The 19,673-nt window shown below is 33.4% G+C and overlaps 3 protein-coding genes across 4 annotated transcripts; 2 read left to right on the top strand and 1 right to left on the bottom strand.

Annotated features, from left to right (window-relative positions):
• Positions 1-175: 175 nt before the first annotated feature.
• Positions 176-2,511, top strand: LOC116012595. The gene is made up of 5 exons (XM_031252168.1): positions 176-671; positions 906-1,604; positions 1,684-1,763; positions 1,848-1,919; positions 1,986-2,511. Exons 1-5 carry the CDS (start codon positions 339-341, stop codon positions 2,233-2,235), a joined length of 1,434 nt encoding a protein of 477 aa, XP_031108028.1. The 5' UTR covers positions 176-338; the 3' UTR covers positions 2,236-2,511.
• LOC116012594 lies at positions 2,387-7,538 on the bottom strand. Its single transcript, XM_031252167.1, has 6 exons — positions 7,152-7,538; positions 5,109-6,008; positions 4,781-4,954; positions 3,721-3,863; positions 3,125-3,235; positions 2,387-2,940 (listed from the first exon to the last, which is right to left on the bottom strand). Exons 1-6 carry the CDS (start codon positions 7,281-7,283, stop codon positions 2,853-2,855), a joined length of 1,548 nt encoding a protein of 515 aa, XP_031108027.1. The 5' UTR covers positions 7,284-7,538; the 3' UTR covers positions 2,387-2,852.
• Positions 7,539-16,317: 8,779 nt separating this feature from the next.
• On the top strand, positions 16,318-18,828 carry LOC116011843 (putative glycerol-3-phosphate transporter 5). 2 transcript variants are annotated; one of them, XM_031251261.1, is made up of 3 exons: positions 16,320-16,467; positions 16,639-17,635; positions 17,950-18,828. In XM_031251261.1, the coding sequence occupies exons 2-3, from the start codon at positions 16,675-16,677 to the stop codon at positions 18,492-18,494; spliced, it is 1,506 nt and encodes a 501-aa protein (XP_031107121.1). In that variant the 5' UTR covers positions 16,320-16,467; positions 16,639-16,674; the 3' UTR covers positions 18,495-18,828. The 2 variants fall into 2 exon arrangements, with proteins under 2 accessions (XP_031107120.1, XP_031107121.1); XM_031251260.1 differs by having other exon boundaries at positions 16,318-17,635.
• Positions 18,829-19,673: the final 845 nt, after the last annotated feature.

The following is a 19,673-nucleotide window of genomic DNA, read 5'->3' as shown; positions in this document are numbered from 1 at the left end:
CCTACGAAAATATATTGGGCCAAAAGTGACAATACAAAATTGGAGTAAATAGAAACGACGTAGTTCCTTCAATTGTAACGTTTAAAATCCAACGGCTAGTTCCCAACCGACCGTTTACACTCAGCTACGCCCCACTCTTCAATATTCAACAAGCTTTCTCTTTCAGACAAACAATAAAAGACTTCTCTCCTCTCCATTCTTCAATTACATAAACCCCAGAAAATCAAACCAAAAAATCCCACAAATTTAGAAAACAGATCTCATCTCTCCTGCAAAATTTGTAGCTTGAAATTCGCTGGAAAAGAAAAGTTGAAGAAAAAGCTTTTTTTTTTTCAAGAATGGTGTACTCATACACACCCACATACTACAGCACGCTCCATGACTCCATCACCTCTCTCTGCAAGAACATGTTGCCGTTTTCCTTCAAGAAGAGGCGGGTGCCCGCGATCGCGGCTGCAGAGCAGCGCCTCTCGAAGCAGCAGACCGATAATCTCAAATGGCAGCAGGACTCTTTCCACCAAATCCTCAACTTGATGGGGCTCTGCAAGGAGGGAATTTTGGGTGAATCAGAGGTCTCTGCTTTCAGATCCCACCTCCTCGAGACCCTAATCGCAGCCCCGGTTGATCACGAACACCCGTCTATTTTAAGGGATAAGCTAATCTTCCTGCAGGTCAAGATTGCTCAATTCTCCATTCTTTCAAATCTGGGTAAACTGCCTTCTTGGTTTGAGCCAGTCAGCTATGAGCAGCTTAGACTGGTTTGTGATCCCTATGTCGGCTAGGGTCATAGTTTACCCGGTGCACACTTCAGATAGTGGCTGCGAGTTTCCCTTGTCAACCAAAATCTGGGTATGTGTTGAATCTCTTGAATTCATTTGAAAGTTGTGTTCTTTTTGTGTGTGTAGGATTTGTTATATGCAAAATGCATATCGGAGGAGGAGTATCATTCATCGAAGAGGCCTTTGTTGCAAAGGCTAGCAGTTCAGGGGGGTGAGATTGAGGCAAGAAATGTGATTGTTGGGTCAAAGAAAGAGATCTCAGATGAAGAGTGGTCTGTCATAGACTTGAAGGATGATAAAGAGGAGAGCATGAATTCGAAACCCAAATCGAAACAAAACGCAGCTATGAAACAAATCAAAGGAGCTGCATCAGCATTAGGCTTTGCTAGAAGTGAAAAGATGAAGGAAGAAAATCTGAAGCCATTCAACCCTTCTCAATCTACAGAGAACCCGTTTTGGAGCGAATCGAAGTCGATTCTTATGGCAGAGAGCTCGGGTCCTGAGCCCAGTGTGAAGGTTGAGAAGCAGAGTGGGGGGGAGAAGCCAAAGAGGAAACCATTTAGATCTCTGTTTCAAACAGAGCCCAGTGAGGAGAAGGAGAAATCAGGGAAGAAACAATGGGGATTTGATGGTTTCAAGAAGTGGAAGAAGAGTGATTCTGATGATGAAACAGCTCCACTGTCACTGGCTGAGAAATCAGATGGAAAAGAAACATACCCAGACCAGCTTCTTGTCACAGAACCGATTGGGGAGGGACCGGACACGAAGCAGATCAAGAAGAAGCTGCTTCCCAATGGAGCCCCGTCAGATTTCTTCGTCGATAAGGTCTGCTTAATTAATCTTCTTGAAAACAAACAGGGTTTCCTTTGCAGCTTCTAATGCTCTGATATGCAATAATCTGCAGGTTCTGGGGGAGAATATAAAGAAAGAATTACTGCAAATCCAGACAAAACTCGATGAAAAGAACTCTAGCGTTCAGTTCACGTAAGAATTTTCATAATCTTCTCTCTTGTTTTCATGTATAGAGTTGAGAATTCTGTGTAATGCAAAGATATTGATTGATATCAGGGATGATCAAATAGAAGCAATTTCAACTAGGCTCCCAGTAGACAAGGCTGACCTGAAAAAGTTCTTCCCCAAGTAAGTATCTATCTTTCACACTGAAAAATCACTATTTTTGCTGTTCACTAACACATTCTTTACCAGGCAATGGTGTGATAGGTATGGAGATGTAGTGTTGGATGTGGTGAGGAAGGAATTCAAGCAGCATGTTGCAGAGATGGGGAATTCGCGGGGGGCCAAGAAATGGGAAACCTTTGATGATGAAGAAGAAGATGATGAAAATTGTCACCCAAATCTGTTTGCTCATTCTAAGCAAGGAAAATATGGCATGCAAACTAGTACTACAACCAGCATTGATAAGGGGTTTAAGTATAACCCTTTCTTTGATGTATAGTTATCCCTAAATCTCTCTCAATTGTCCCAATGAACCAGAACCCTTTCTGGTACCCTATCTGTTATTCTTATGATTTCTGCAAAACATGTAAAGACAGCCAATAGTTGCTAAAACAATGATTATAAGAGATATGTTTTGCTGCTAATCTGTGTGGAAGGAAAATTACAAGTTTATTCTTGCATTCATCCATACTGAGGTAATACAATGTCTGACAGACCTCAGATTAGCCTAGCTAAGAGATTTCATTTCTGAAGCAATCTACATTTTTTTTATGTACAAGGTTGACAAGGCATACATAAACTTTGCACAATCCAATCCACCCACCCATTTTGTGTGCGCCGCCAAAGCAACATTAAAACAAACAAAAAACAAAAACAAAGAAAACAACATATTTGTAATAAGGTTGATTCCTGTGGCTTCTTTTTTCTTGAGTCGCAGCAGCTAAGGCCAGATATGTTTTGGGAAGGGAAGGGAAAAAAATAAGACCAGAATGGTACAGAAAAGAATCAAAGATATGTTTTGCTTCGCTCCTGTTCCTGTTCCTATGACAAATACCACCACCAAAGGCTGGATGACAAAAATGAGAAGGCTGGATGCCGGACTTCTATGCCAGATACTTAACTAAAAGGGGAAGGAATATCTGCGTTTGTAGTTGTATCCTCCATAAAACCCTCTTGAACGTCCCCACGACAAAGTGGGCACACACTGAAGCACAAGTGTACAAAAGAATATGCCATTAGTTCATGGGAATTCGGGAAGAAAAAAAAACACTTAAATGCAGACACTAATGTGCAAAAAGCTTCAGGGTACGTAGAATAGCATTAGTTCATGGGAATTTAGGGGAAGATCGGTTAGAAATAAAAGTTCAGGGGAAGTAGAAATGCTATACCCATGTATCTCTTTCAGCCATTTATCAACACATGACATGTGAAACTCATGGTGGCATGGGAGCACTCGTATCTGATCTCCTTCCTCATACTCAGCCAAACATATGTAGCACCTACATGGAAAATATTGTGATTAAAACGTAAATTCTAAGGCTGAATTGGCTATTGATGGAGAGGTCATACTGTCCTTTTTACACATAATAAAGTTTATACACTTATAATTTCCCAAAATGTCATACTGTCATTTTTAAAATAAATACCAAAAAATCATTATAATGTGAATACCATAATAGACCATATACTGGTTAAAAGAAAGAGACTGAGAATGATGGAAGGGATAATGGAATTTAAAAGGTTTAGCAAAGGAATCAACATCAAACTCATTCAACACTAGAATTGAAAGAGTGCATCAACCATAACAAGTAATCATATAAGGGAGTAAAGAACAATAGAGAAAAGGCAGTTATGCATACACCAATTTCTGTCATTAACTAACAACTGCTTCCTGTGAAATTTAATAAAATAAAATTCCAAAAATGGTCCGTATCAACAATGTTCTAGCTTCGTACATAGTTAAAGGAGGAATAGAGAAACTCACTTTGTTACATCATTTCCATCAAATAATCCTTCTTTCTTTATATGATCCTTTACTGGAAAAGAATCAACAACTGCTTCTGGTGCTGGAAGTGAAGCCATAGATAAAGAAAGTGGCGCAGGTTGGCGATGTATTTCATCCAGTACCTGCAGATAACACATTATACAGTTGGTAGCTTCCACTAATGGCAGAAATTAACAGATGAGCAAAGATCATGGAAAATAATACTAAATAAACAGTAATTCGGTTTATATCCTTTAATACATAATGTAGGTAGTATAGTACAGATATGAAAAAGACTAAAAGAGAAGCCTGTAAAGAAAATGAAGCAGTCAAATGTGTTTGATAGTTGGGTAGTAAGTTTTTTACACATTGACAAGAAGGATGAAAAATATTCACCAACCAAAAATGACTGAACAGCTTCAATTAGATGATGAAAAGGTTATTACTTCGAAAGCTAACAGGTCACATCCCTTCAACTGTGGTTTACAAATTGTTTCACAAAAGACAGATAACAGGACACCACTTAGGTTCTTCAAACAAAGATCTCTGGTTGCAGATTGGGCCACCTTGGGTCTAAATTTTGGAGAGACATTCATATTCATCCCAGCTTATAATAATTAATAAAAATGTGTAAGCTTAGCTTTTCATGTGGAGAGACATTTGGTTTAAAGTTGGGAAAGACATTTCTCTAATTGCAGACTGAGACACCTTTAGTTTAAAGTTTGGGGAGACATTCTTGTTTTTCCAATACATAATTCAAAAGTGTTAGCTTAACTATTTGAAGAGGAACAAAGATGTCTTGTTTCTTTTCTTCCATCAAAATTAGCGCTTAGAGATGCTTTGCTAAAATTTCCATTTTTGACAGGTGGGGCAGGAGCAATATAACCACACAAAAACCCAATATCTTTAAATGCTCTTCTTTTTCTTTCTGAAAAAAAGTTTGAAACAAGCTCTAAACTTTGCAAGAGTTGGTAAAATTTTAAGAACAATAAGATTCAAGAGAAAACTCATTCAGATTATGCAGCTGAAGTAGAAAGATTCATTCAATCAACAAGGATACCTCAAATAATGCTTCAGCAAGCATGACTATACGTGAAATACTTGCACGGGAGCCAGATTCGTCAGTCATCAAGACCGACTCACATGAACATGCACCATCAAGGTGAATACCGGATGGACAGTTTGCAATTGGGTTATTACTAGCAGTAATGCCACTGTGATGTCTTTCCTGAACCTGCAAAGTCATAAGTATCTAGAACTTACAAATTCAATCATGAAGCTAAGCTTCCCACAGAAAGACAGAATAAAAGACTATGCATAGAGAACAAATCTAAATTTAGCTACAATTTCTTAAGTCTCATAATCAGATTGCATATCCAAATTATCACCTCTGATCTTGAATGATGTTGATCATTACTACCATGAGATCGATTTTGATGAGACCTGAAATTCCCTCCAACCCCATTATGAAAGGCACCACCACGAAGGTCATGTGGCCATCTTTCATGAGGCCCTACATCATCTGAATCATCATTTGAAAAGACAGAGGTCCTGGAATCTGCATTATTCCTAAGGCGCCTTCTTGAAAAGGCGTCCCAAAATAGCCTTCGATTGTTGCGTCTAGGTTCATGACTACTCTCAGCAGAGCTGCTAGAATGGACATTGGAAGAGATACTTTCAATATCAGCATGAAGTATACCTCCATCTGTTAGATGTTGTTCCCTCTCTGACACCACCAACTCTGGGAATGACGGAGGTGTCTGTTGACAGAAATCATCTCTGGGAGAAAGGGAAGTTACTGGAGAGTCCAAAACAACAGATACAGAGGCAGAATCACAATTGTTAAATATGATAACATCATCTGAGTGGTTTCCAAGTAACTCCTCAACTGATGGAGATTCAAGACCGCCATGGGATGGACTGCTAAATTGAGTGGACACAGCACAAATCAGTGACCCATCATCATCCCTTGTACTAGCTGTTTCAGAGTTATCCACATTTTCCATTCTATATAGAGAGATTGGAAAGGGTTGATCCCCTGGGGCAGTATGAGTAGTTTCACTACGAATACTATTGGGAGCTACTTCCTTATTCTCAGAAAAGCTTTGTCCTGTATTACTGCCATTGACATTGCTTGGACCATCTACCACATTGCCAGCAGATGAAACTCCAATTTCAATTTTAGAGCAAGTCAAGGCAGCAGCAGAACGCCTACTTGGGGGCTTAAGCTTTTTTGACCTAATGTGTTTTGCAGAATTGATCAGCAACTCAGCTGAATGATCTTCTATCTACAGCACAAGCAAAGCAAACAAAACATATGAATTCAAACTTGAATACCCATTTACATAATCCATGCTGAACATCGCAAAACTTTTTTCAAATATTTGGCTTTGATCATACATATGAACAGATACTTCCCAATCTTCCCTATGGCATAACCCTTTATCTTCTTCTCTCTCATGCTAACCAGCATTAGATAACAAAAGAATTTAAAATCCAAGAAAATTGAAAATAAAAATAATAACCAAAAAAAAAAGGATAATAGCTCTATTTCTCAAAGAAACAAACTCAAGCACAGAATATTGCCCATCAAATACATATACACACTAGTCAAAAGCCTGCCACTATCTCAGAAACCTCAACAATCCCTGGTTACCATTTGAGTGAAACACAAATGCTTAACAAAGTAAACACAAGAATCAGAGCCACCCCATTAGACAAAATGTTTTGTTCTAATTCTGCACAACTCTCTTCTCAATAATATACTTTTAAAAGCTTTGCGTTATTCAAGATTAATTGAAGGTCCAAACACAGGGGGCAGAAACATGAGCCATTAGGTAACAAGGTATACCTCGCTGTATGCTAAGAGAAACAGCGTGCATGGCGCTGCTGCTTGGAGTGCCAATGAAAAAGCCTCTCATGTTATATTCAAGACCAACCAAAGCCACTTTTAAAGCATATATGCAGTGATGCTGCGCACCTTATTACACAAGTTCTCAGCTGCTTACAACTCCTTCGCCACAACGTATGGTAGAAACTTATAAGCAGTATGTCGTGTTTTACAAGCCATACATATGCTGCAAACAAGTCTAAATATGATTTTCATAGCTCATAGTCTTAAATGAGCACCTGATTAATTAATCAATCTTCACCCAACCATCAGTTACAGTTAAACCTTAATGTTTCCTTACCTAACAGTCAAATAAATAAAAGTGAGCACCCTAATATACCAACATTAATTACTTTTCATTGATTGGTTCATGTAAAAGCAAAAATCCCAATTCTAGGTCTACGGATGAAAGCATAAATTCACAGAGCTATCAATCAATGGATCAGAAGAAATAAATGAAACGGGGGGTTGATTAAAGAATAAAGATCACAACTTTCAAAATCTAATTGAAAAAAGAAATAATCCATAGACGTATTTATACCTGATCATGGGCTGAATCGGAAGGAGAAGCACCGCAGATTAAAAGAGAGGAAAGGGTTCGTTTGACGCTGCGGGTGCGGGAGGGGCGATGAGGTCGTGGGTGCGCGCCCAGACGACTACCGCCGGAACCCATCGGACCCAAGAAGCCCCTCCTCCGTTTCCTCTTCCTTCCTTCCTTCCTTCCTTCCTGGGTGGGAGAGAGCTTGGTGGGAGAAGTGGAGAGGGAGAGGAAAGGAATGGAATGGAATGGTGAATATGTGAAAATGGGGAGAGAGAGAGCGCGTGGTGTGAACCACACAGCTCACAGGTGAGGTGAGATGTCGCCCAGTGAATCAGCTGCTTTTGCGTTCTTCAAAACCAGACAATTGCTTGCTTTTCTTTTACCATTCTCCATTCCCCACTTCATTTTCATCATCATTATTATGCATACGGATACGGTTCGTTTGGTGCCTAATTCATTATTACTGTGCCTTAATTTCTTTTTAATTTTCTCCGTATCAAATTATTCAGAGTTAATTCTAGAAATGGTCCTCTGATTATGATGATTTTTCAAAATTAGTTGACTTTTAATTTGGACAATTTAGGTCCCTTGACTTTCAAATTCTTTCCAATGTTGGTCCTTTCGTCAAATTTTGATTAAATTGAGGTCAAATGAAGGGGTAAAATTGTCCATTCACTTGTATACTCGTATTTTTTCTGTCTTATACATTATATATATGAATATAATATCAGTCGAAGAGACATCGAATGAGATTATATGGCTTTGATTGAGACTTCGACTAAGATTATATTTATATATACAGCGTATAGGATAGGAGAAATACGAGTAATAATATACTAAACATGTGAAAGGACAATTTTACCCCTTCATTTGACATCAATTTAACCAAAATTTGACGAAAGGACCAACATTGGAAAGAATTTGAAAGTCAAGGGAGCTAAATTGTCCAAATTAAAAGTCAGGGACTAATTTTGGAAAATCAACATAGTCGGAGGACCATGGTTGGAATTAAGTCAAATTATTCATATAAACATACATAGTAAATCTTTTTATATTTATTAATAACTATATTAATAAATTAAGTTACTAATAAGCTATAAACTCTGTGTGATCATGTTCTCAAATAAGCTAGTAGTTTAAAATAAAAACTTATTTTGAAACACTACTGGCTATGTTTGGCAAACCTAGCTGAAATAGTAGCTGAAAGCTGAAAAGCTATAAGCTCGAAGCTGAAATTTGAAGAGCTGTTAAGTTAACTGTTATGCTTAAAAGTGTTTGGTAAAATTAGCTTTTTGATAAGTTGATAAATGTAAAAAGACTAAAAAGGACATCTACATAAAAGTTAAATAATTTTAAATTTAAATAGGTTTGTTACATATTAAAATATAAAATAATGAAATCAATATAATTTAATAAAATATAAAGTAAGAACATATATTTAAAAATATATAAAGTAAAACAAAATGTTTATAATTTATAAAATTAGTTCATACAAAAATTATTGTTCAAACACAAATATCAAATTAAAATTACAACGAAACATATTGAAGAAAAAATGTCAAAAGAGTTTTAATTGGAAGGGATAAATGATGTCATTTATTTAAAATAATAAGGATAAAGATGGAAAAAAGTTAAGAAGCTACTAGCTTATTTTTGAAAAGCTACCTGAAGTAGCGTTTCAAAATAAACTCTTATTTTAAGCTACTAGCTTATTTTGAGATCATTACCAAACAAAGCTTATAGCTTATTAGTAGCTTAAAATAAGCTATAAGCTCCTAAATAAGCTTGATGTCATTTATTTAAGTAGTGTTTCGAAAATAAGCTAGTAGCTTCTTTTTTTTTCTTTTTTTTTCTCTATTATTTTAAATAAATGACATTTTTTACTTCTCCCAATTAAAACACTTTTGGCTTTTCTCTTCTCTTATATTTTTATTCAAGTACTAATATCTCAATCAACGAAAATTTAAGTGAGACCTCTATTGAGGTGAAGGAGATTTGCAACAATATTGCTACTTCATTATGGGATGCTAGATCATGATTATGTTAATAGTTTCATTTCGAAATGTTAAAATTTAATATGTAAACAACCTTATTTAAATTTAAAATTATTTAAATTTTATGAAGATGTCATTTTTAGTCTTTTTTACATTTATCAGCTTTTCAAAAAGCTAATTTTAGCAAACACTTTAAGCATAATCAGCTAGCTTAACAACTCTTCAATTTTCAGGTTCTAACTTATAACTTTTTAGCTAAATTTGTCAAACATAGCCATAGTTTACCTAAGATAAGTATATACAGATTATAGATGTTTTTGTATCTAATATAATAAAGTAATAATTCGCTTTATCTTGGTAGTTTATAATGTATTTTAAAAGAATAAATTTGTTTTATATTCAATCACGTTAGATTATAAATGTTTTTATTTTCATGTATTTGATTATTTTATTTTAAAGTTATAACATTTTTGTTGGTAATATAATTTGTACTACATAGTAAAATTTTAATATTATTTTGAGTAATTGAACATGATGGTCATTCACTTTTTATCATTTGTTTTAATTAACCTGTTCATGAAATTATTAACTCACTTGGTTGTTATTTACGATTTTTCGTTGTGAGTTATATAGCTATTTACATTCATTATATATATATATATATATATATATATATATATATATATATATATATATATATATATATATATATATATATATATATATATATATATATATATATATATATATATATATATATATATATATAGTATCTGGTATAGTGTCTATTCTGCCAAATCTTCAATCAGTAGTCTAACTTACACTAAATCTAACCTATCTAGATTGCCATAATAATTTTGCCAATAACAAGTTGGGATTTACAACACTAAACACTAATAGCCAATGTGCTAAAATCATAATAATTATATATTTTACATTTTTCATTTTCAAACTTTGATATATAAACATCATTTATGTATGGCTAAATTTCTATATAACAGTAATAATGTCAAAATTATTTTAAAAAATTAGAGGATGAAAAAAAAGACATACAACAATGGTTCAATAGGTATATATTATAGGATACATACAAATAGTTAATTATATATATATATATATATATATATATATATATATATATATATATATATATATATATATATANTATATATATATATATATATATATATATATATATATATATATATATATATATATATATATATAATGAATGTAAATAGCTATATAACTCACAACGAAAAATCGTAAATAACAACCAAGTGAGTTAATAATTTCATGAACAGGTTAATTAAAACAAATGATAAAAAGTGAATGACCATCATGTTCAATTACTCAAAATAATATTAAAATTTTACTATGTAGTACAAATTATATTACCAACAAAAATGTTATAACTTTAAAATAAAATAATCAAATACATGAAAATAAAAACATTTATAATCTAACGTGATTGAATATAAAACAAATTTATTCTTTTAAAATACATTATAAACTACCAAGATAAAGCGAATTATTACTTTATTATATTAGATACAAAAACATCTATAATCTGTATATACTTATCTTAGGTAAACTATGGCTATGTTTGACAAATTTAGCTAAAAAGTTATAAGTTAGAACCTGAAAATTGAAGAGTTGTTAAGCTAGCTGATTATGCTTAAAGTGTTTGCTAAAATTAGCTTTTTGAAAAGCTGATAAATGTAAAAAAGACTAAAAATGACATCTTCATATATATATATATATTATATATATATATATATATATATATATATATATATATATATATATATATATATATATATATATATATATATATATATATATATATATATATATATATATATATATATATATATAATTAACTATTTGTATGTATCCTATAATATATACCTATTGAACCATTGTTGTATGTCTTTTTTTTCATCCTCTAATTTTTTAAAATAATTTTGACATTATTACTGTTATATAGAAATTTAGCCATACATAAATGATGTTTATATATCAAAGTTTGAAAATGAAAAATGTAAAATATATAATTATTATGATTTTAGCACATTGGCTATTAGTGTTTAGTGTTGTAAATCCCAACTTGTTATTGGCAAAATTATTATGGCAATCTAGATAGGTTAGATTTAGTGTAAGTTAGACTACTGATTGAAGATTTGGCAGAATAGACACTATACCAGAGACTTTGGAAGCATACCGTTAGAACTACAACAACTTATCAAGTACAGCTGGCAGAGCAATTACACGATTTGAGATTATTTTATAAGAATATTCTTATCTGACTGAAAGACCTCAAAGGTTAGATAGTAATTCATTCTACAAGAAATATCTTAGGAATTACTTCTCATCCATGAATCAGAGTATATTACATATACTAGTTAGAGAGAGAATTCAACAGAGTTGAATACTTGATGAATTGATAAGATACACTTTACAAGAGATTCAAGAAACTCTCTACGAATTACAAAGAGAATACTCTGAGATATCATCTTCTCAAGACATTGTTGATGATATGAGTTTAAGAAGGCTCTTGAGAAGAAGTTCTACAAAGCTTTATCATTGGATCGTATTCCATACAGCTGTGGTGCAGTGGTGGGTGAGTCAACAAGACGGACAGTGACAACACAGATCTCTAAGAAGGGATTTCTTGGATTGCTGATTGCATGGATCTCCGCCCTCGACAATCCTCTATAGCTTTATCAGATTGGGTCTTTAACATGTGAGGTATATCACACATTGGGTTGAGAATGCGTTCTCTTACCGTTTGTTTGATTTGCTGTTCAGATAGTGGATTGGACTCACTGGGGTCCCCCAGACGTAGATACGATTATATCGAACTGGGTAAACAATACTTTGTGTTCTTTACTTTATGTTTGATTTATTTTCCGCACATAGTCCTATAGTTGTTGCACTAACTGGTCAATCAAACGCGATTAGGGTTAGCGATAAGACAAGCTCTCAAACACTTAAGTCTGAAAGATAATAACCAAGATTTTTTAATATTGCAAATATAGAAAATCACACTAGCAAAGCTACCTTAGGAAGAGTAGTACGTGTCAATGGACACCACTAAATTTTTTTTAACTTATATATGAATTTTTTATTTTATTTTTATGAGACACATTAAAATTGGTACCCTATATATACAGAGAGAGGGGGTCAACATATAAATAAAAAAAATTATAATACTCTAAACATAATTATAAAAACAGTAATAAAAAACACAAAAACTAGGGATTGAGGAACTGTAAAAGTCTTACTTTTTAAAAATATATAGCTTTTTCCTCTCCTCTCATATCGCAATAGCAATTAGGTTTTAAAATTAGGAACCCAACTCTTTAACTAAGAGTAATGTTAATTTCTTCCGTAACATTGTCAAATTTTTAATTAAATTAGGAATGTGGAAGTTATAAAGTGAGAGTTACTTCTTTCAATTTTTTATTGTTTTTTTTTTTTTAAAATCTTGAAGTTAGTATGATTCTATGAAATCTATGAAGAGTTAATTTCTAAATGTCAAATGGAATGCATTATAACTTCTAGAAATATAATTATACTCCTTAAAATTTGCCTTATTCAATTGTCTTAATTGTAAATGTATAAAGAAATTAAAATATAAATTATGAATTATCTATTTTTATATATAATAATTATATAAAATAAAGTGTTATTTTAATTTTAACCATCATTAAACAGTAGAGTTTTCAACCTTTTGAACATTTGATAATTATATATTTAATTAATTTTTAAACATAAATTTTGCTTAGGTTAATTGATGTGACATCGCAACATTTTATATATTGGTTACTTATAAATTAATTGATTCAACTATAGATTAATGAAACAAATCATGTCTAATAATATCATTAAAAAATAATAGCATAGATTTTGAAGGGTCTAGACGTCTAGTGTCATGCTAGACATCTTTATAATAGTTTAGAAAATTGACATTAGGCGTACCATGGAGAAGTATATTTAACTTTACTTTCCAAAATTGTCAAAATAATAATGTTGCATACTACTTTGTGCTAATGTTGTTAACATTAAAATCAATTATAACCAATGTTAACCTGTTAAGTATCACTACAACTAACGTAAAGTAATTGAGATTTAGCATCAATTGATTTTTTATGTTTTTTTTTTTTTTAAATGGGGTTTTAAACATGATGTATTAATAATATTTCAATATTGGATTATTAAAATTTTTTGAAAGATTTTTCAATACTTTTTTTCTGAGAAAAAAAAAAAGATGGGGCATTTTAGTCACATGCCACTTTTGTTTTGTTTTTGTTTTTTTTTTTTTTAATTCTTTTCAGAAGTTAATTGACAGACTAAAATACTTTCTCTTTTTAAATTTTTAGAAAAAAATATTAAAGTAAGTGAAACAATGTCACAATTTTTACACATACTATTTTGTCAATGAGTATTAGGCTATTTTTATCACTTGAATATGTGTTTATTTTCCATTATTTGAATTAACCAAATAATTGGATATTATTTCTTCTATATTTTGAAGCCAACCAATAAATAAATAAATAAATAAAAACACAAATAATGAAATAGTAAAGACTTTTTATTTCTCTTCTATATTATATTATTCATTTTGGAATTATATATTTATCGTCAAACTTGTGTGAGAAGAATTTTAAAATTGATATGGCCGTGGCCTATGTTAAGGAAAAAAAAAAACAATAAATAAATAAAAATAAGCAACTAAATATTACGGCCAACAAGCTAGCCACATTAAGCATTCTTCTATTTGTCTCGATCTGCTGTCTTTGTGTATGGTCCAAGTCTGGTTTTTACTTCTTTGATTTGTGTGGTCAGCAACAACAACAACAATTATTATTATTATTATTATTATTATTATTATTATTATATATCACTTTTGTTGAAAAATATTATTATTCTTTAAAAAAGCATTAGATATTTATTGAAAATTAAAGCGAGCATCCTTAATAGTTATTTTTGGGTGGTTTTTGAAAAATTTTTGTAAGTGTGATTAAGAAAGAGAAGATAAGAAGGAAGAGAAAAAAGAAAAAATAAATACAACAAAGCTTATTTCAACAAAAATAAAATAAAATAAAAATCTAAACAGCCTAAATAACGCGCCCAACAGTGCAAGTGTCGACTGGGCGCAACTGTGGTAGCCACGCATAGGTGGCGTAAATGTCACAGCTCTGCAGTGGTCCTACAAAGTCTGAAAAACTCTCATTTGCAGAGAGACGCAACTCCCTCTCTCTCTTCCACCTCATCCAAAATCTCCTCAAAAATCACCCAAAATTCACAAATTTGGATGCCCTCCATTTTCACTTGAAAGCATTACTTTTTTTTTCTTTAAAAATATTTTGTTTTTACTAAAAAAAAGCATTACATGTTCATTGAAAAGTATTAAAATTTTCACTAAAAATTATTACTTTTCACATGAAAAGCATTACATATTTATTAAAAGCATCCATCTTTGAATGAAACATATTGTATTTTCACTGAAAAGTATTAATTCATTATATTAAAAATCGTAATGTGTTTATATAGAGTAATACCTCTAATGGTCCTCCAAGTACTATAATTTTATCATTGGTGGTCCTAAACTATCAAACCAACCAACAAACGTCATTTGAGTATCAAAAAGTAACTTCTCGTGATCGTCCATTAGCCAAGATCAGAGGTGAAAGTGATGTTAAAATGGAGGGTAAACATGTCATTTCATTCACCCTTCTCCCTTTAGCCTCATTCAAGGCCGGATTTTAGGGCGTGCAAAATGGGCAACAGTACAGGGCCCCTAGTTCAACTCTGTCTTATTAGTTAGTATATGTATTTGTGATTATATTGGCCCCTAATTGCATTTTTCTATTTGCAATTTTTTTTCAATTCACAGCTTATTTATAGTTTGATAAGGTCTCACTTATTTACCAGCATAGGGCCACGCAAACCAAAAAGCCGGCCCTGGCCTCATTCCTTTACAAAGATGCACTATAGAGAAACGTTAGCTAATTAACAATGGTGGCTGGCTCCATGCAATGTTTGACGGTGAAGGAGCAACAACGCGGCGATGAGGACTAGCAATGGGGAGGTGGCTAGGCGTTGTGGCAATGGCGTAGCTCCTTTGATGGAGCCCAAATTCCATGTAAAACAAAATTGTTATATTTTGGTACCCATATTTATTCAGGCTCTTGGCTATTAGTAATATGTTTTTGCAGCCCAAATCCACATAGATCTCATTAGTCCAATAAGGTTTGATGTTGTAAAGTTTTGCAGTTTATTTGTTTTTTTTTTTAAAATTAAAATAGTAAAGTTTTCAAAAAAATAAATAAATAAAATAGTAAATATACAATATATTTTGATTATTTATTATAATTGTAATATCAATTAGAAATAGTAAAAGACAAATAATTTTGCAAAAATAAGGGCTAATATAGGAGCCTATGTTATATCGTGGATCAATACGTATGTTGTTACATACATCCAACAGATCCCTATTTTTCTTCTTAATTTGTAGAATTTAAATTTATTTTTTCTTTTGTACAAATAAAATTAATGTATAAAATTATAATTAAAATGCTCTAATTAAGACATTTTAAATTATAATTAAAATGCTCTAAAGTAAATTAGACTCTAAACCATAAACCCAAAAACAAAAGGAAAAAAAAAAAAAACAAGAAGAGAAAACATTTATCACTCACTAAGTTAGACGATGGAGTTGGGTTTCTTGGACCAAAAAATGTATATTTGGATGTGTCATGTGTGAGTTAATTTTTAATGCTTGACAGATTTGACTTACCTCTTCATGAGTCTAAAGACGGATTCATGAAGTTCATGATATAATCAGATTAAGCTAGAAACGTAAATGTATAGTTGGGTGTGTGTCTTAACTTTTAATACTGGACAAACTTAATTCATCTTTTCATAAGTCAAAAGACGAATTTATGAGATTCATGATATAATCGGATTAAGCCGGAAACCTGTGTCATAAAAAAAACATTTACCCTCCATTTTTTAAAATCTAGAAGTGAGTATGTAGTACAGCTGACATGGAAGTTGAGAAGCAATAAGATTTTATTTTAGATGGTGAGTTGGAAATTGATGAGCCAATAGGAATGAATATCCTAAACCGGCACTGGTAGTAACAAAACTTCAACCGCTGAAACTGATTTTGACTTTGAAATGCCATCGGACATGGTTTCTTAGCTTTTAAGACGTATCGCTATTTCTCCGATTCTCCAATTCTCCGATTCAGATTTCCGGCGGAATATTTTTCACATTCGGAGAAGAAACCGCGGTACACAATTCAAACCGCGGTACATAATTCTTCAATCTCATTCTTGATTTTGATCCTTTCTTTCACACGGCCCTTTCCCCCTTCTTCCCTATGGTCTCTGCATAGTTTGCGTGTATGTAATTCATTTTATGAACACATCTTGTATAGATAAATACTGAGTTTGCACGAGTGTATTTATGTATGGACACAGGTTTTGTATTGTTGATTGATTCTGTTGTATCCAAAAATGATGGAACTCAATGCTCCGGTTCCACCGCCCCTGAACCCGCCGCCATCGCTACCGCCGGGTCTTCGCTTCTTCCCAGCTCTCAATTCTCCACACAAGACTTTCCATCAGATCTTGGTCTTCGCCCTCACCTTTACAGCCTACGCCGCCTTCCACGCTTCCCGTAAACCCCCTAGCATAGTTAAATCTGTTCTCGGCACAGATCCCAAAACCCTAAACACCACTAGCAACGCTTCTCTAGAACGGACAGGTGGATGGGCGCCGTTTGATGGCCCTGATGGACCCCACAGGCTTGGCGAGCTCGATCTCGCCTTTCTGTTGTCTTACTCCGCGGGGATGTATTTTGCGGGTCATATAGGGGATAGCATTGATCTCAGGCTTTTCTTGACTGCTGGAATGGTGGGGAGTGGGTTTTTTGTTGTAGTTTTTGGGTTGGGTTATTTTCTTGATGTGCATTGGCTGCCATTTTTCGTGGTGGTTCAGATTTTGTGTGGATTGTTTCAGTCAATAGGGTGGCCTTGTGTGGTGGCAGTGGTAGGGAATTGGTTTGGGGAGGGAAGGAGAGGATTCATAATGGGGGCTTGGAATTCCCATACTTCAGTAGGGAATATTGTAGGCTCTCTAGTTGCCTCATCAGTTTTGGGATATGGTTGGGGATGGTCTTTTGTGTTGCCTGGGGCTTTCATTGTGGCTGTGGCAATTTTGGTTTATTTGTTTCTTGTTGTAAGGCCAGATGATATTGGTTTTGATAGGCCAGCAGATGAGGGAGAGGCATTGGTAGGTGAAGATGAAGGAGAGGTGGTGAGATTAGTGGCATCTAGAAATGAAGGCTCTATAGCAATTGGGTTCTTGGAGGCATGGAAACTACCTGGGGTTGCACAATATGCATTCTGCCTGTTCTTCTCCAAACTTGTGGCTTACACATTTCTGTATTGGTTGCCCTTCTACATAAGGCACACAGGTACAGGCTCAGAATTCGTTAGCTATCCACTTGATTTTTTGCCTTTCTGTTTTATTGGTTTTGTTGTTTCCCAAATATATATGATTGTTCTGCTTCTATATTTCATATGGTGTTACTCAATTTTGTTGCAAATTTACCATGGAAGATTTGGTAAACTAGTCTGTCTCTTTGGATATACTGAATCTTTGTTTACTCGGTCTAGATTTCATATACTGGTGCTTTCATTCTTGGATGGGGGTTGTGTTATTAGTTATTACAGGTGTGTTATAATTTATAAGTAGCTATATTTATTTAATATATCCCTGTAATTGCAGCTGTTGCTGGAGTGCATCTGTCTCACGAAAAAGCAGGAATGCTTTCAACAATTTTTGATATTGGAGGAGTAATTGGAGGAGTTTTGGCAGGGGTTATCTCTGATAAAATTGAAGCCCGGGCTGTAACTTCAGTTGCCTTCTTCTTGTTGTCAATTCCGGCCCTTATTCTCTATCGCATTTTTGGAAGTATATCCATGTTCGCCAACGTAGCGTTGATGCTTATTTCTGGTTCAGTGGTTAATGGACCATATGCTCTCATTACAACAGCAGTTGCAGCTGATCTTGGCACTCAGAGTGTAGCAGGTGGAAGTTCGCGGGCATTAGCTACTGTAACTGCAATTATAGACGGGACTGGTTCTGTAGGAGCCGCCATTGGGCCACTCCTGGCTGGATATATTTCAACTAGAGGATGGACTAGCGTATTTTTTATGCTTATTCTGTCGATATCCTTTGCAGGCTTGTTATTGATTCCTGTTGTCAAAAGCGAGATTGAAGCAAAGCGGAATGAGGGGAAATGGCTTTGGCTTAGAAGGGATTCTCAATAGGCATGACTTACATTTTGGCTTTGAGCTATTCTGTTCTTCAAGATATTGTGCATACTTAGTGGAGGATATAGAGAGCCCTGGAGCTTCTTTTTTGTCTTGATATCTCTTAAAGCTCAGTTCATGGATGTATTTTTGTATGTATCATTGAAAGGGGATTTGATAAGGACTTTTTGAGCTATACTCAGTTTAACTTCCTGACATTCAACTGAATTTAGATTTTTGCCCTAAAGTGTTGTATGATTTTAGAAGTTAGATGGAATTTACTTGTACCCAGACCTTAGCCATGTATCCTTGTCTCCCAACTCCAAAAGTACTAATGTTGATTTGATATTGAGCTCCCAGTTCAAATGTTCAATTAACTCCACATTTTATTTTATTTTTTTGATAAAAGGGTCATTAGGATTAATATATAAAGAAATATTAAAACTTAAAGAGTTTGAAGTTACCTCATCCTCTTCTTGATCTTTGGCTATCACACATTCATTTCTGCTCACTATACAATAGAGTGTCATATTATTCTATTAAAATTAACTTTCAATCACTTGATGATGATTTTGCTTCATTATCCTCAATCACAAAAGCTTTCCTATGGTTTCTTCTACTACTATTATTTCAGTGAAATCCTTTGTGCTTTTCTTGAGAGGATTCATGCATAGAAGTTTCTTACCTTGATGTTTACCCACAATTGGAAATAGACAATCCATCTTGAAATGTCCAAGCCTCTTATAGTTGTAGCAAAGATTTGCTACTTCTTAATTAAGTTAATTTCTTCCTTGTTCTTCTATATGTAATACCATGTTACCTTTAAAGAGATAAATAGTTCTACCTTGTAGTTGTTCTTTCTCATAAACTTTTTGGACTTTCTAACAAATATACAAAATTGTTCATTAGTTAAAAAATTAAAATTATTGTCTTCTAACTTGGAGATTGAAGGTTGCTCATCAATGAATGCATATGTCTTCCTTTTTTTTTTTTTCCATCTTTTGTTTTCATATTAAATTCATAAGCTTTCAAATCACTATGAAATTATCAGTTTGGAGCGTTTTAAGATCCATGTGGTCTCTCATCGCTATTTCTTTCTTGTCCCAGCTAAAAAGCAATTCCGAAGTACCTTCAAGCATATCTCTTTCTGGCTCATCTCCTTTCCTAAATCATTAGTTTCTTAAAGAATTTTGATAA

Source organism: Ipomoea triloba, chromosome 3 (assembly GCF_003576645.1).
Source record: "Ipomoea triloba cultivar NCNSP0323 chromosome 3, ASM357664v1".
Classification (NCBI taxonomy): Eukaryota; Viridiplantae; Streptophyta; class Magnoliopsida; order Solanales; family Convolvulaceae; genus Ipomoea; species Ipomoea triloba.
Note: the sequence above shows the minus strand (reverse complement) of the source record. Positions and strands in the feature narration are given on the sequence as shown.